This window comes from Coffea arabica, chromosome 6c, assembly GCF_036785885.1.
Source record: "Coffea arabica cultivar ET-39 chromosome 6c, Coffea Arabica ET-39 HiFi, whole genome shotgun sequence".
Lineage (NCBI taxonomy): Eukaryota > Viridiplantae > Streptophyta > Magnoliopsida > Gentianales > Rubiaceae > Coffea > Coffea arabica.
Genome location: NC_092320.1, coordinates 53,246,093 through 53,260,022, shown reverse-complemented (window position 1 = coordinate 53,260,022; position 13,930 = coordinate 53,246,093). Strand labels below are relative to the sequence as shown.

Below are 13,930 nucleotides of genomic sequence, written 5' to 3'. Positions count from 1 at the left end.
ACTTGGGTCTAAATATTAGATTCAAACTAAATGTGAGTCGAGTTTGGACTATACTAAATTCACGCCCAATTAAATATTGACCTGTATATGAGTATAATTATATGTGTAAAATAAATATAAAAATATTTATAATTTATAATTATCTATACTATATATAAAGGGATAAAGGGAGAGGAAGGGGTTTGGGATAAAAAAAAATTTGTCACTTTGTATACTTCCTAAACTTTCCTTGATGATGAGGAAAGTTTTGGTGTAAACAAAAATCTATCTATCTTTGATAATTACCCATTACCAATATGATTTGTTTTATCAAGTAATATCTAGTTTTTCATATTCTATTTTCAACTTATTTAGTAAATTTTAATTTTAGGAAAAATCGTTCAAAACATCTCTCATATTTTACAAAATGACTTTTTTTGTCTCTCACTTTTAAAAGTGTAATTTTACTTTATTTAAAAATTCATATTGATCAAATTTGGTTCCTATATAGATTTTCGACTAGTTTTTCACTGAAATCTATCACGTGCCTTGCACGTGATTATTTTTTAAGGAAAAAATTGTTAAATTAAATTTTACATAATCCAATTTATAGTCCCTCATATTTCACAAATAAATGTTTTCGTCCCTAACATTTTACAAAATGAATTGTTTCGTCCATTACATTTCACAAAATAAATTTTTTCATCTCTCACATTTTTCAAAATGAATTTTTTCTTCTCTCATTGATTATGTGTACAAATAGTCTTTTTTATTTAAACTCATGCATATATCTTTTTGATTTCACTTGAATAGTACGAATAATGTGTAATATATTTTTATTTGATTTCACCTAAACAGGTTAATCGTAATTGTACATATGGTATTCAATAGATACATACAAGGGTTTAAAACTAATAATTTTATTTTAAACCTATGTATATCTATATGATTTCATCATGTGAATCTATTCAATATTTGTGATCTTTTTCTTTTCATAATAATTTATTTATTGAGTTGTATAATAAAACTATCTAATTAATGGGTTCTAATTCGAATTCTATAGTTGTGCTAACAAATTACAGTTTAAATCTGAAGTTTCTACTCACCACTTTTAAAACCAGCAGCTGAATTACTTGCTTTGTTATTGTTTTCAAATTTGAAAGTGCCAATCACTTACTTCTTTTTGTCATATTTTTCCTTTGTTTATTTTTTCTGTCCAAGTTTAATTCGATATAAACATTTGATAATATTTAGGATTAAATGCTTTCTTTATTTTCAATTTTTTAGTAAAAGAAAATGAATATAAATAAAAAAAACTAACAATTTTTTTAAACCAATAGATATATCTATTTGATTTCACCTAAACAGTGCAAATAACATGTAATATATCTCTATTTGATATACATATGCTATTTGTAGTGCTCAGGTGAATTCAAATAGATATATACATGAATTTAAAAAAATTATTCGCACACATGATCAATAAGGGATCAAAAAAATTAATTTTAAAAAATGTGAAGAATGAAAACATATATTTTGTGAAATGTGAAGGATGAAAAAATTTATTTTGTGAAATGTAAGGAATTATGAATCAAATTATGTAAAATTTGATTTGACAATTTTGCTCTTAAAAAATGATCACGTGCAAGACACGTAGTGGATTCCAATAGAAAACATAGTTGGAAACCTAGGTAGGAACCAAATTTTACTAACGTGAATTTGTAAGAGACATAAAATTACACTTTTAAAAGTGAGGGACGAAAAATGTCATTTTAGAAAATGTGAGAAACTTTTTGAACGATTTTTCCTTAATTTTAATTAGCAACAACCAATTATGGTTATGAATAACTACCAAATAACTATTTTTTATAACTTTTATTTGGGTAAATTTTTTACATATGTATTTTCAAAATATAAAATCAATTTTCTTGAAAATGATTTCAATAAATATACTCAAAATATTTTTCTATTAGTTGCACACACATTAATGTGTGCCTTGAATACTAATACATATTGTGACATAAAATGTTAATAATTTATATGTAAATTTATATTAATTCATAATTATAAAATATATATTATATATAATTATGTATTTAATTATGAATTTAGGCCAAACCCGATTTGAGCTCGAACCTCATATGATAGTGTGAGTTGAGTTTGACTCTTTTTAATATAAGCTCGAAACCTGAAAGTTCGAAACTCAAAAATTCATATAACTTGTGAGTTGAATTTGGACTTGCTAAAACCATGCTCAAAAAGCCCCGATTGATACCGCTACTATCTAAATGAAATGTATCATATAATAAAAAATAACAATCCAAGTTTTTAAATCTTTTTCTTCACAAGACACTTGGTAATTTAAAAAATTATGTAACAAAGTGTAAGATGAATAAGTGTAATAGAAGTCCCCAAGTAGAGTAGTAGTGGAGGAACCTAAACGTACTGCCGTTGTCTGAAAATGCATACTGTACCATTAGGGAGGTGGCTAGGACGGGACACATGACGTGCATGCAACTTTGCAAGGGGCACTCTATAGGAGGCAACCCTGCCAAGAAAAGAGGCAATTTAGAATCATCCTGGAATTTAATTAGCACTTGCAGAGACTTCTCCCTTAAGGAATTCCCAGTTCTCACCATCACAAGCCGCCCATCTAACAAAGGCTTTGATTTTCTTTTGGTCTAATTGGTTCTCTTGGTCTTTGTTCCTGATCTTCCAACCCAAAAACGCGTCCAAACCATGTTTTATGGCCCAGATTCGGTAAACTCAGGTAAAGAACCCCTTCAAAATGAAGAAAATGATGGGAGGTTTCCTCAATTTAACGAGGAGAAGGATATGAAAAATTCGAAGAGGTTAATAATGCCCACGACCAAATTCGTATAAGGGAGCTTTAAAAACTATACTTCTTAAATAAGGGGTTTGAATTGAAATTAATGAACAATAACTAAGATAAGGTGGCAGTTTAGGAACGAAGAATGTAATTGGATAGGAGGTTATTTGAAATAATTATTGTAGTACTTTTTGTGATGTGATGCATGTGAGATAAAAAGGTGATTAGAAACTGTGTATGATGCAAGCATAATAAAATTTGATATTTTTATTTGAAATTCTTGCAATCCAAACACACCCAATCATAGCGGTTAAATAGTAAAGAACAAGGCATGAAAAATGTACGTATAATCTATTTAGCAGTTCAAGTGTGTAAAATGTCACTCACAGTCACACCCAAGTTCATAAACACAAAGTCTAATTTGCCTATTTTAAGTTTGAAAAAATGGTAGATTTCGTCTCTAAACTTTTTCTCTGGTGTCGATTTAGTTCTTAATTTTTATTTTTGGCCAATTTGATATTAAACTTATTTTTTAGTTCTAATTAAGGATCTCCGTAGTGGCACCACTATCTAAAATTAACATGATTCCTAATTGGCTAACTAAACAGGGCTATTATAGGAGTATCACTCCCAGGATTGTGATAAAACAATAAAATCGTGTAAAAAATTCTCAAATAAAATTGATAAAACTTATAAATTATGTAAAAGATTACCATATAAAACTTTTTTAAAAATTTAATCTTGTAATTTTTTACATGATTTACTTGATTTATTACAGTTTCATACATGACATTTTCAAAATACCCCTGTTTAATTGATCAATTAAGGACTAGATCTGTTCTAGGTTGTGCTGTAGCCACAGATGTTCTTAATTGTGACTGCAAAATAAATTCATGTATCAAATTATCCAGAAATAAAAGTTAACGGCTTAATCGACACCAACGCAAAATGTTTAAGAACGAAATTGGCCGTTTTCCCTTTAAATTTCAGGGAAGTGTCACAATCCCCAAAGTGTTTAGAGGGGCCAAGTGTAATCAACCAGAATTCTAACCCCAAAAAGCGAGTTCAACATTTGTCTTCTATCGTTTCTTTACGCGGTTCACACCCCGAAATGCCACTACTGCCCCGGTCCAAAATTGCCGCCTTTACATCTGCAATTGTACCCATATAAACAATCAAAATTTCCCTTTAATTTCTAGTCTTCTTATTTATTTTTTCTATTTTTCCTTCTATTCTTCTCCTCCACGCCAAGCCCGCCCATTTTCCCTCTCTCTGTCCCCCCTCAGGCAAATACAGAGAGAAGAGAGAGAGAAAGCGATTCTTTGAAATGGGCTTCTCTTCTGCTTCTTCCACTCTTCTTCCCATGGCGGTTTTCTCCCTGTCTCTCCTCTTCTCCCTCTTCGCACTCGCCCCCCAAGTTATCGCTCTCAAAGGTACTCTTCCCTCCTCCATTTTTACCTCTTATCATTCAAAAACTGTGCCCTTTGTGGTATAATTTTAATAATTAACTGCAATCAAACTTAATCACTAGGGTTTTACATACTTAATTACTTAACTTCATTCATTGAGCTTACTATTGTTTAATTTCTTCAGCTAGGGTTCACTTGAATAAATGTATGCATTTCTTGTTTGTCGGGAGTGTTCCTTAATACCAAAGCTTCGTGCTTTATTTACAAAGTTCCATTAACTGTTTTTGTTGTCAGGGTGGCAATTTCATTAATATTTTAGGGTTTGTGGATTATACTAGAAATTTTTGTCCTGGTTGGGTTTTTTGTGCGGATTTTATGGTTATTGTGGTATACTTTTGCAGGCATTGATGTGGAAAATCCAGCTGTAGATGTTGCTCCTAGGTTGCCTGTGGTGAGTGGGTTATCTAAAGATGCAGCATTGTGCGAAAGGGTTCAAGTGGCTGGTATATCTAGATTGAAGATTGGGAAGTATTCGAGTGCATATCGAGTGACCGTGGCGCCTTCCGTGGTAATCCCGGAAAGATTGCACAATAAGATCCAAATTTGCTTTCACAAGTGAGTGGAATTCTGAAATTTTGGCATGGTCTTTTTATTTTTATTTTGTTTTTGGGTTTTGGCTTCTAAACTAGAATTTGCAGGAATTCGTCGCTGGGACTGTGTCAGTGTGAAAAGGATGACTGGAAAAGTGTAACAAAGGGAATATTGGTCTCAGTTGCATCACCTTATGAGGATCGATACATTGATGTAAAATTTGTTGGCGATCTTTCTGGTTCTGTCACAGTTACAGTAGAAGAAGGTAAGATGAAGGCTTTCATCTCTTTTCCCTTTTTTAACCTTTAAAGTGATTGAATTTGTGGGATTCTTCTTCACTCCTGTTCTTGTTCTGGTTGTGCTACAGAATTTCAAGGATGGCGGTTGATTTTTCTGGCTTTGGGTATCATGTTATTGTTGTTGGCACCCATTGTAAGCAGTTGGGTTCCATTTTACTATAGCAGTTCAATGGCAATTGGAATATGCCTTGTCATTATAATCCTTCTGTTTCAGGTAATATACTTAGTTTCGGTGTGGTACTTAAAAGAGTACAAGTTTGATTCTTCATTTGCAGATTTCACCACCATTTTATGAAATACTTATAGTTGGCAATTATTCAATCATATTCTTTTGTATTAATTAGAGTGAGTATTTTGGTAAGCCTCTGAAGTCAATGTATTTGTTTCAATCAATTTGGCTGGCCGATATATGGCTCAAGATATACTTGGGTATTGCTTCCTATTTTGCTTAATATTTATGTTGCTAAGACTTCAACAGTTTTTTCTTGATAAAGATGGCTTAGGTAACTGAAATTGGGATGAAAGGAGTTTAATGAGTTTATAAGGTGATGTTAAACAAGAGTTGGAAGCTTTTGAGGCAGTGGGACCACTGTATTAGATAGCTGCAAACTTTTTCTGCCATATAGGTCTTGTTTTAAGTTTTTAGCATTTCTCTCACTGGAATGGGTGGTGGAAGGGATGGTTTGAAGTGTGCCACCCACCTCCCCCCCACCCCCAGTAATATTTGCATTGCTAGAATATGCCTAGAACTTTTTTGGAGAAAAGAAGGATTTGAGATTTTCACACTGCACTTTAAATGACTTTTATTATTATTATTATTGTTATTGTTATTGTTATTGTTATTGTTATTGTTATATATATATATATTTTTAAAAAAGAGGGGGCATCTATAACAGTTAAGTAACAATGAATGAATATAACTACTTTGCAAATAAGAGTTAACTCCAAAGGAAGGAAAACCAGGATTATCCAGTTAAATTTCCCCTCTAACTGAATGTGGTAGTTGTGCAAAGTAATGGAAGAATTAGAACATTTAACATTTGCATGGAAATCAACTGGCTTATTAGTTCTTGAAAACAATGGGAAACATCAGCATAAGACTGATGATGTCTGAAAAGATCATTAATGTCCTGACACTTGCATTTTAGATGCATTAAGGCAAATTATCCTGTAGTTTACACAAAGCTCATCTGATAATTAAGCTATTTTTTTTGTGCGGTTATCGTGAGTCCGTCATATTGGAATCATATAAGGGCTACCTGATGCAGCAATGAGCTTCTGATGTGTTGCTGCATTTGTGTGCTATCATTTTATTGCTTACTGCATGTTTTTGGCGATGGAACTTATGGTAAAACTGTAGGGTACGTTTGGATTGGTGTTTTTGAACCTGTTTTTGAAAAACTGTTTTTCACATTCCAAATGCTACAGTAAATGTGTATTTCAAAAACAACTTCAAAAACACCAATCCAAACAATATATCAAAAACAACTCCAAATATATTTCAATTATGCATATTTAATTTGTATATTTTAATAAGTATATTTCAATTTGTATATTTTAATTATGTATTTTATATGTATATTTTAATATATTTTAATTATATATTTTAATATGTATATTTCAATTATGTATTTTAATATGTATATTCAATTATGTATATTATATATATATTATATTAATATAAATATGTTTATTTCAATTATGTATAATATTATATATATTATGTCAATTGAAATAAATATTATATATTTATATAAATACATTTATTTATATATAAATTTATAAATATATTTATGCAATTTTGTTTTATAATATATATTAATATGTATATTTCAATTATGTATATTATATATAAATTATATTAATATTAATGTATATTATATATATTATACATTTCTAATATTATATATTTACATATACATATCATAAATATTTTATTTTATTTAAAATATATTTTTATATATTTATAATATATTTACATAAATATTATATGTTATATAAGTTATATATAATATATTATACATTTGTATAAATGTACATTTATATTAATATACATAATATTAATTTTACATTTATACATAATATTAATACATGTATACATTTATATTAATTATATTAATACATTTCAACATAATATTAAAACATATTTGTAATATATTAATTTATACATTTATATAATATTCATTTATAATTTATACATTTTTAATAACATACACTTATACATTTAAATATACATTTATATTATGTATTATATATAATATAATACATTTATAAATTTATATTAATATACATAATATTAACTTTACATTTATACATAATATTAATGCATATATACATTTATATTAATTATATAAATACATTTCTACATAATATTAATATATATTTATAATATATTAATTTATACATTTATAATAATATACACTTATAATTTATAATATATTTATAATATTCATTTATAATTTATACATTTATAATAATATACACTTATACATTTATAAATATATTTATATTATGTATTATATAGAATATAATACATTTATATATTTTTATATGAATATATAAATATATTTATTTATAAATGTATTATAAATGCATAAATGTATATTTATATAAAAATTATAATTTATACATTTATACATTTATAATTTATAATTTATAATAATATACATTTATACATTTGTAAATATAAATGTATTATAAATGCATAAATGTATATTTATATAAAAATATAAAAATTATAATATTCTAAAAATACTCAAAAATATGTTTCAAAAATACCTCTAAAAATAATCCAAAAAAATCTACAGTAAAAGTTTTTCATATAGTTTTTGAAAAACAACCCCAAAAACAACTAATCCAAACGGACTTGTTTTTCAGATTCGAAATGCTACAGTGGTGTTTTTGAAAAACAACCCCAAAAACAGCTAATCCAAACGGAGCCGTAGTTTTAATTGAAAGACGAAGAAGAAATGTTTATTGGAGCTTGAAAATTTTTCAGGAAGCCCTTAGACATCTCAGCTACAGGCTAAACTGCATCAGTAATCCCAACAGAAGATTGAAATATGCATGAAATTTTTTAACACAAATCTCTTCCTGTAGGAAGGGATATACCTTAGACTTCTAGATCTTTTCTTTCCTAGACTAGGATTTACAGTTGCCATAAATACTCTAAATTTCAGATATTTATTTCTAAATTGTGAAAAAGACACCAATTTTATTCATCCAAATCGATAAAGATCCTAAGATTACCCATTAGGAAACTAACTCCTTTTATAGATTCAGATTCCTGCAAAAGCTAAAAACACTGGAAAAATAGGTAAGAGAAAAAAGGGAAAAAGAAATGAAATGCCTTCACAAATCAAAATATAGCAAAGAATAAAAAGAACAAAGAACCATAAATATGAGTTGATAAAAAGCACTTAGATGGACTCTTCAATGAGTTATTGTACTATCAATGAATAGGATCTTTATCCCTCCAAAAATGTTACACATAAAAGCTTCAGCTTTCATCACATCTTTGTCCCACCTATAATGAACTTAGCTCCTTGATCAATTCGTCCGGACCATGGCCAAGATCCTGTTTTGGTATTTTTATCAATTTTAGCCATTATATGCGGGTATTTATCCAGTTCAACCACCCTGATCATAAAAGTTTGATCTTTAGGTACTTCCGTCATTTTAGCTGTAAACATGTATGGAAGTGGTTTACTAGCATTTAATTTTTCTTTGTCTTTTAGGCATCATTATTGCATATAGAATTTTGCTGCAACACAACTTGCATATGTATGCAGCTGTCATATTTGTTTAAATGCAAAATGTAGCTGGGACTTGTCCTGTAGTTAAAGAATTCTTTACTATTGTTCTTATGGGGTGGCTCAGTGGAATAGCATCTTGGTTGCATTCCTGAGAGCTATTACTCTATTTGGATAATCTCTGATCATGATGATCTTAATCTGCACCCAAGGATTGAGGTAGCAAATGTAGTATTTTTTACAACATAACATCATTCTTGCAACTTTTGGATCTGCTTTTGGTCACATGCATCCTTTTTCATATGCTGATATTCTTATTGGAAGATATGAATGAGAAAATGCTTTTAAAAAAATTGTGCTAAAATTCATGGTTTCTATATGTTGACATTTGAAGCTAGGATAATTGTTTCTATTTTATAGAACATTTATTTTTTCTGTCTGTTTTGCTTTGTCATCTTTCTGAGTTTTATTTGATTGACAATAAATGTTTCTCATTGTTTTTGCTTCACATGATTGATACAGGGAATGAAGTTATTACCAACGGGCAGGAAAAGCATCTTTTACCTAACCATATATGGTTCAGTGGTTAGTTCTTGGAAAAGCCTTCTTTGCTTATACTGGGGCAGTCTTCTTTTTTTGACAGTGCAGTTTGGTGAAATCTTACGTATAAGCAGATTTGCTGATCAACTAACTTTCAATGCCTTTCTTGTAATTGTTTAGCTTGGAGCGGGGTCATTTTTGTTGCGGCACTTCTCTATGTTGGTCAATTCAATCCTAATCAATTTTGGTCTCAGTGAAGAGATGTACAATCCTGTAAGTGCTTTCTCAGCTTCCAGTCTGTAGAATAAGAACATCATGGATATTGCCGTTAGTTCTCTTGATATACAATGACAAGACTTAAATGTGCAGATTGTCATTCAATGTTTTTACATTGGTTTGTTCTACAACTTTCTCATCTTTTGTAGATGTACAATTATATCTTGTAGGAGACTCAACAAGACACCTTCCTAGCATACCTTCATTTTCTGGTTATAGCTTGAACTAGGGAATCAATTTAGAGAAAAACACAATCTAGGGCAATTCAAATTTGGCTAATCCTTGTTGTCCTTTGCTTTTATTCACTGATCTGTACTTCTCTCGTCCTAAGGAATTTGCGCCCTGAATTTCTTATGTCATAGTGGTTTTGCGATCTTTCAGGTCACTAGGAATTCCAACTCCTTAGCCTGTCTTCTGTTGTTGCCATTACCTGGAAAGCCCCTTCCCCTATGGATATCATGCTTGGAGGAAATTAAAAAAAAATTTACTTTCTCCAGATAGATTTAGGATTCTAGGTTGTTGATTTAAACATGCCCCTCAAATTGAAAAGTCCATAGACTATTGTCCTGTGTATTATAAACTACTGGCTACAAGTCTATTCCTGGTTTTAAAGTTTTATAATGGCTATTTCTTGGAGGAAATTAAAAAACAATTTACTTTCTCCAGATAGATTTAGGATTCTAGGTTGTTGATTTAAACATGCCCCTCAAATTGAAAAGTCCATAGACTATTGTACTGTGTATTATAAACTACTGGCTACAAGTCTATTCCTGGTTTTAAAGTTTTATAATGGTTATTTCTTGTCCTCATCTATGTTTTTTGTTTTCATTTTATTTTCTGTCAGGTCTCTGTTTTCCTGCTAGTTGGAATTACCCTTGCTGGAGCTGGTCTAGGATATTGGCTTGTTCGGAAGTTCGTCGTTGCGGAAGACGGCAGTGTTAATGTTGGCATTGCTCAATTTGTGAAATGGGCAATACGAATAGTTGCAGTCACTTTTATTTTCCAGGTCTTTCTTTGTAACTATGGTGATTCTTATATTGTTTCTATGCTGATTGGTTTGTCGATACTTTTATTCAAAATGATGCGAAGCTGCTGGTGTTCTTTGGTCATTATATTTTCCTGGGACCGGAATGCTCCTAATAATTGGCTGTCCTAGTGTCACATAGATTGTCAATCAATTATCACCATCCTTCCATACATTAGTCACCTTCACCAATCTTGAATTTGCTTTCCGGCATGTTTAACATAGGACTCTTCAAACTTCAATAGTTTATTATCAATTTCCTATCCTTGAAAGGATTCAGCATGTAGAAAGCTGTTGTAGTTGACTGTTAGAAAGTGGGGTTTTGTAGTTCACTGATTAAGTTTCTCATTATCAGCTAATAATATTTGGGTGCTGTGGTTTCTTGCCCATATAATTTAGTTTCTCAAATAAAATATGATTTTCCCATCTCATCCTGCATTTTAGTGACTTGTTTACCTTGTACATGTTTGAAGTGTTGTGCTTGTAGACTTGGATATTGTAGATTACTCAAATTGTCGTCTAAAATGATTCTGGGTACTAAATATCTTTCTTGCTTGCAGAGCACTCTTGATATTCTTTTGGCTGTAGCAGTGCTAATTTCTTGTCTGGCGATGTGCTTTGGATTTACATCGATGAGGTGGAATGACCTTGAGTAAGCTCATATATCATTTTCTGTTTATCTTCCTTTGCATCGTATTGTAAACCATTGTGTTGGCCCATTTTTTAAAAAAATTGGGACATCCTTCACCTAATTTTTTGAAGGTTATACAACCCTTAATAGTTCAGAGTCATGTTGTGAAATATTCAGAAGTTGTGTCAAAGTTTATAGGCGAGTGTTGTAGTGTACTGTATTTGGGTTGGTTATTTGGTGCCTGCTCTTGATTATAGCTATTTTAGAATAAGAAGTTAAAATGGGTGGAGGGTCAGAGAGGTAGGCGAGAGGAGTACTTCCCTTGCTGGGGAACCAAGAATGGAAGATCTTGTCTGATGGTTGCTCTAGGATTTCTGCTTCTCTTTCTAGCTTCCAAGAGTAAATCCATCACTGACCCCTACAAATCACCCCCACCCCAAAAATTTTTTTTTTTCCTTCCTTGGTTTCCTCTCCTTGGACTTGTTGAAGAACAGGATTCTTAGTTTATAGAATTTGTTTCCTGATTTTGGTGATTTTCCAGTATCCTTTCTACTTATCATTTGTACATGGAGATAGAAAATTGATTTTCTTTTTCCTGTTATTTTGTGCAGGGATCTGCCATTTTCTCTAGATGGGAGCCTTTGGGCATGGAGATCTGGACAAGCAAATGTTAAACATAAACATGCTGAATTTTACAGCAGGCCAGGGAAGAAGAATCATCATAGTACTCTTTGGAATAGCCCAAAAGGTTCATTTCCAGGCTCTCCTGCTAAAGGTATATTTACTCTTCACCTTCCTACCGGTAGAAATAATAAGACTGTCTTTATTGGTGATTTCTGTTTTCATGAATACAATTTGTTTGCAGGCTTGCAATCACCATTTCAACGGGTTACAAGAACCCAACAGGGTTATTATTCACCATCCGCCCGCAGAGGGACAAGAAATTGGCAGGATCACTATTCTACCTTTCACGAAACACCTAACAGAAAGAAATATACAAAGCAAGAGTGGGAGGATTTCACTCAAGAATCTACTCGTCAAGGTCTGGCCGAGTTGGCATCTTCTCCAGAATTCACTGATTGGATCATCAAAAATGCCGATAGGATACAACTTCGCTCGGATCATAGCTCAGATGAAACAGTAGGAAGTGGATCAGATTCCACAGATGAGCAGGCTGTGGAAAGCAGCAATGGTATTCGTTTGTTCAAGTGGTAACACAGGATAATGGTTGCGATGCCATGTCCATGATTTTGGTTTGTGACATAGGTTATTCTTATTTGTTAGGCTAGCTAGTTGTAAACCCCAATCCCATAACCCTAACTCCCCAACCAGAGGGAAAAGAAAGAAGGCATTTGTTAATCCTACAGACTCGGTAGGTTTTGTAATTCTACTCCTTGTGTATATCTGTAAATTTTGTTTAGTATCTAGGCTTCGAAACCCTTGAGGTTAATGTTCATCATCATCATCATAAAAAAAAGGGTTTCTTCCTTTAACAATTCTGTAAAATTGAAACATTGAGGGCATACGATGCATGTTATTATGTAGGTTTGGATCAACTACTTGACATGTCTATTAGTTGATTTAGGACTAATAGATCAGTTCTATGTAGATATATAAAGACTTGTTTATTCACATGTTAAGTAGGGTTTATTTGGCATGTTAAATGTAGACATATTGAGTCGCTTAAACCCGTCCACTAGTAAGTGGATTTAGGTATGCAATAAACTTTGATTATATTTAAATGGGTATCTAATTAAACTCATTTAATTAGTGGTTAGTGGGTTGATTTGACATATCTGTTTATATTCAAATAAAAATAATCATACATTTAAACTCAATTTTTAGTGGATCTTAACTAGATAAATTTGAATGTCTTACTAATTTAATAACACAAGAATGTCGTCATTTTTTGTCGAATATGTGGAAAAATGGTAGAATTTCAAGTGAGTCATAAATGGATAATTAGATATATCTATATCTATTTTTTAAATGATATAAATGGTTTGACTCATTTTGATCAATTTATTAAATGGGTTAACTCAATTATATTCATTAACCAATTATGACTCATTCAAACCCGTTCGAATCATCTATTTTAACACCTCTAGTTAAATAGAATTAAGTGAGACCCTTATATGTTCACGAGGAATTCCACTCTTTTATTGATTTTGGAGCAAATACTAGGCCTATCAAGTAATTGCTCTAGACCAATAAATTTGCCCTATAATTACAACTGTGATTGCATAGAACAATTTATGATGGGAGGTGAATAAATTTGAAATTGGTAGTTGCCATTAAGTTTTGGGTATTTTAGTAACAAAATTAGTTGTGTTTTTACATGTTTTAGTGCCAACATCAATTCTATTTTCGCTCATAGTTGTTGTGTTAACATTTACATTGTACAATGCATTTGCCATTAGTAATTGCAGAGGCTTAGATCCTAAATATATTCTGCGAGCTAACTCTACTAAATCGATGACAAATAGTATACTTACAATACCATCCTTCATAATCTGATGCTACATATTCCTGCAAAAGGTCAAGATTACAGATGCTTGAACTTTTTCCTTGGTTAATAATTTATCACTGAAGATATGGC

At 30.9% G+C, this 13,930-nt stretch overlaps 1 protein-coding gene across 1 annotated transcript; it reads left to right on the top strand.

Moving 5' to 3' along the window:
• Positions 1 to 4,013: 4,013 nt before the first annotated feature.
• Positions 4,014 to 12,854, top strand: LOC113691890 (uncharacterized). The gene is made up of 10 exons (XM_027210217.2): positions 4,014 to 4,242; positions 4,620 to 4,833; positions 4,917 to 5,074; positions 5,177 to 5,322; positions 9,383 to 9,445; positions 9,581 to 9,673; positions 10,521 to 10,682; positions 11,261 to 11,352; positions 11,943 to 12,106; positions 12,197 to 12,854. The coding sequence occupies exons 1-10, from the start codon at positions 4,137 to 4,139 to the stop codon at positions 12,544 to 12,546; spliced, it is 1,548 nt and encodes a 515-aa protein (XP_027066018.1). The 5' UTR covers positions 4,014 to 4,136; the 3' UTR covers positions 12,547 to 12,854.
• The last annotated feature ends 1,076 nt before the right edge of the window (positions 12,855 to 13,930 follow it).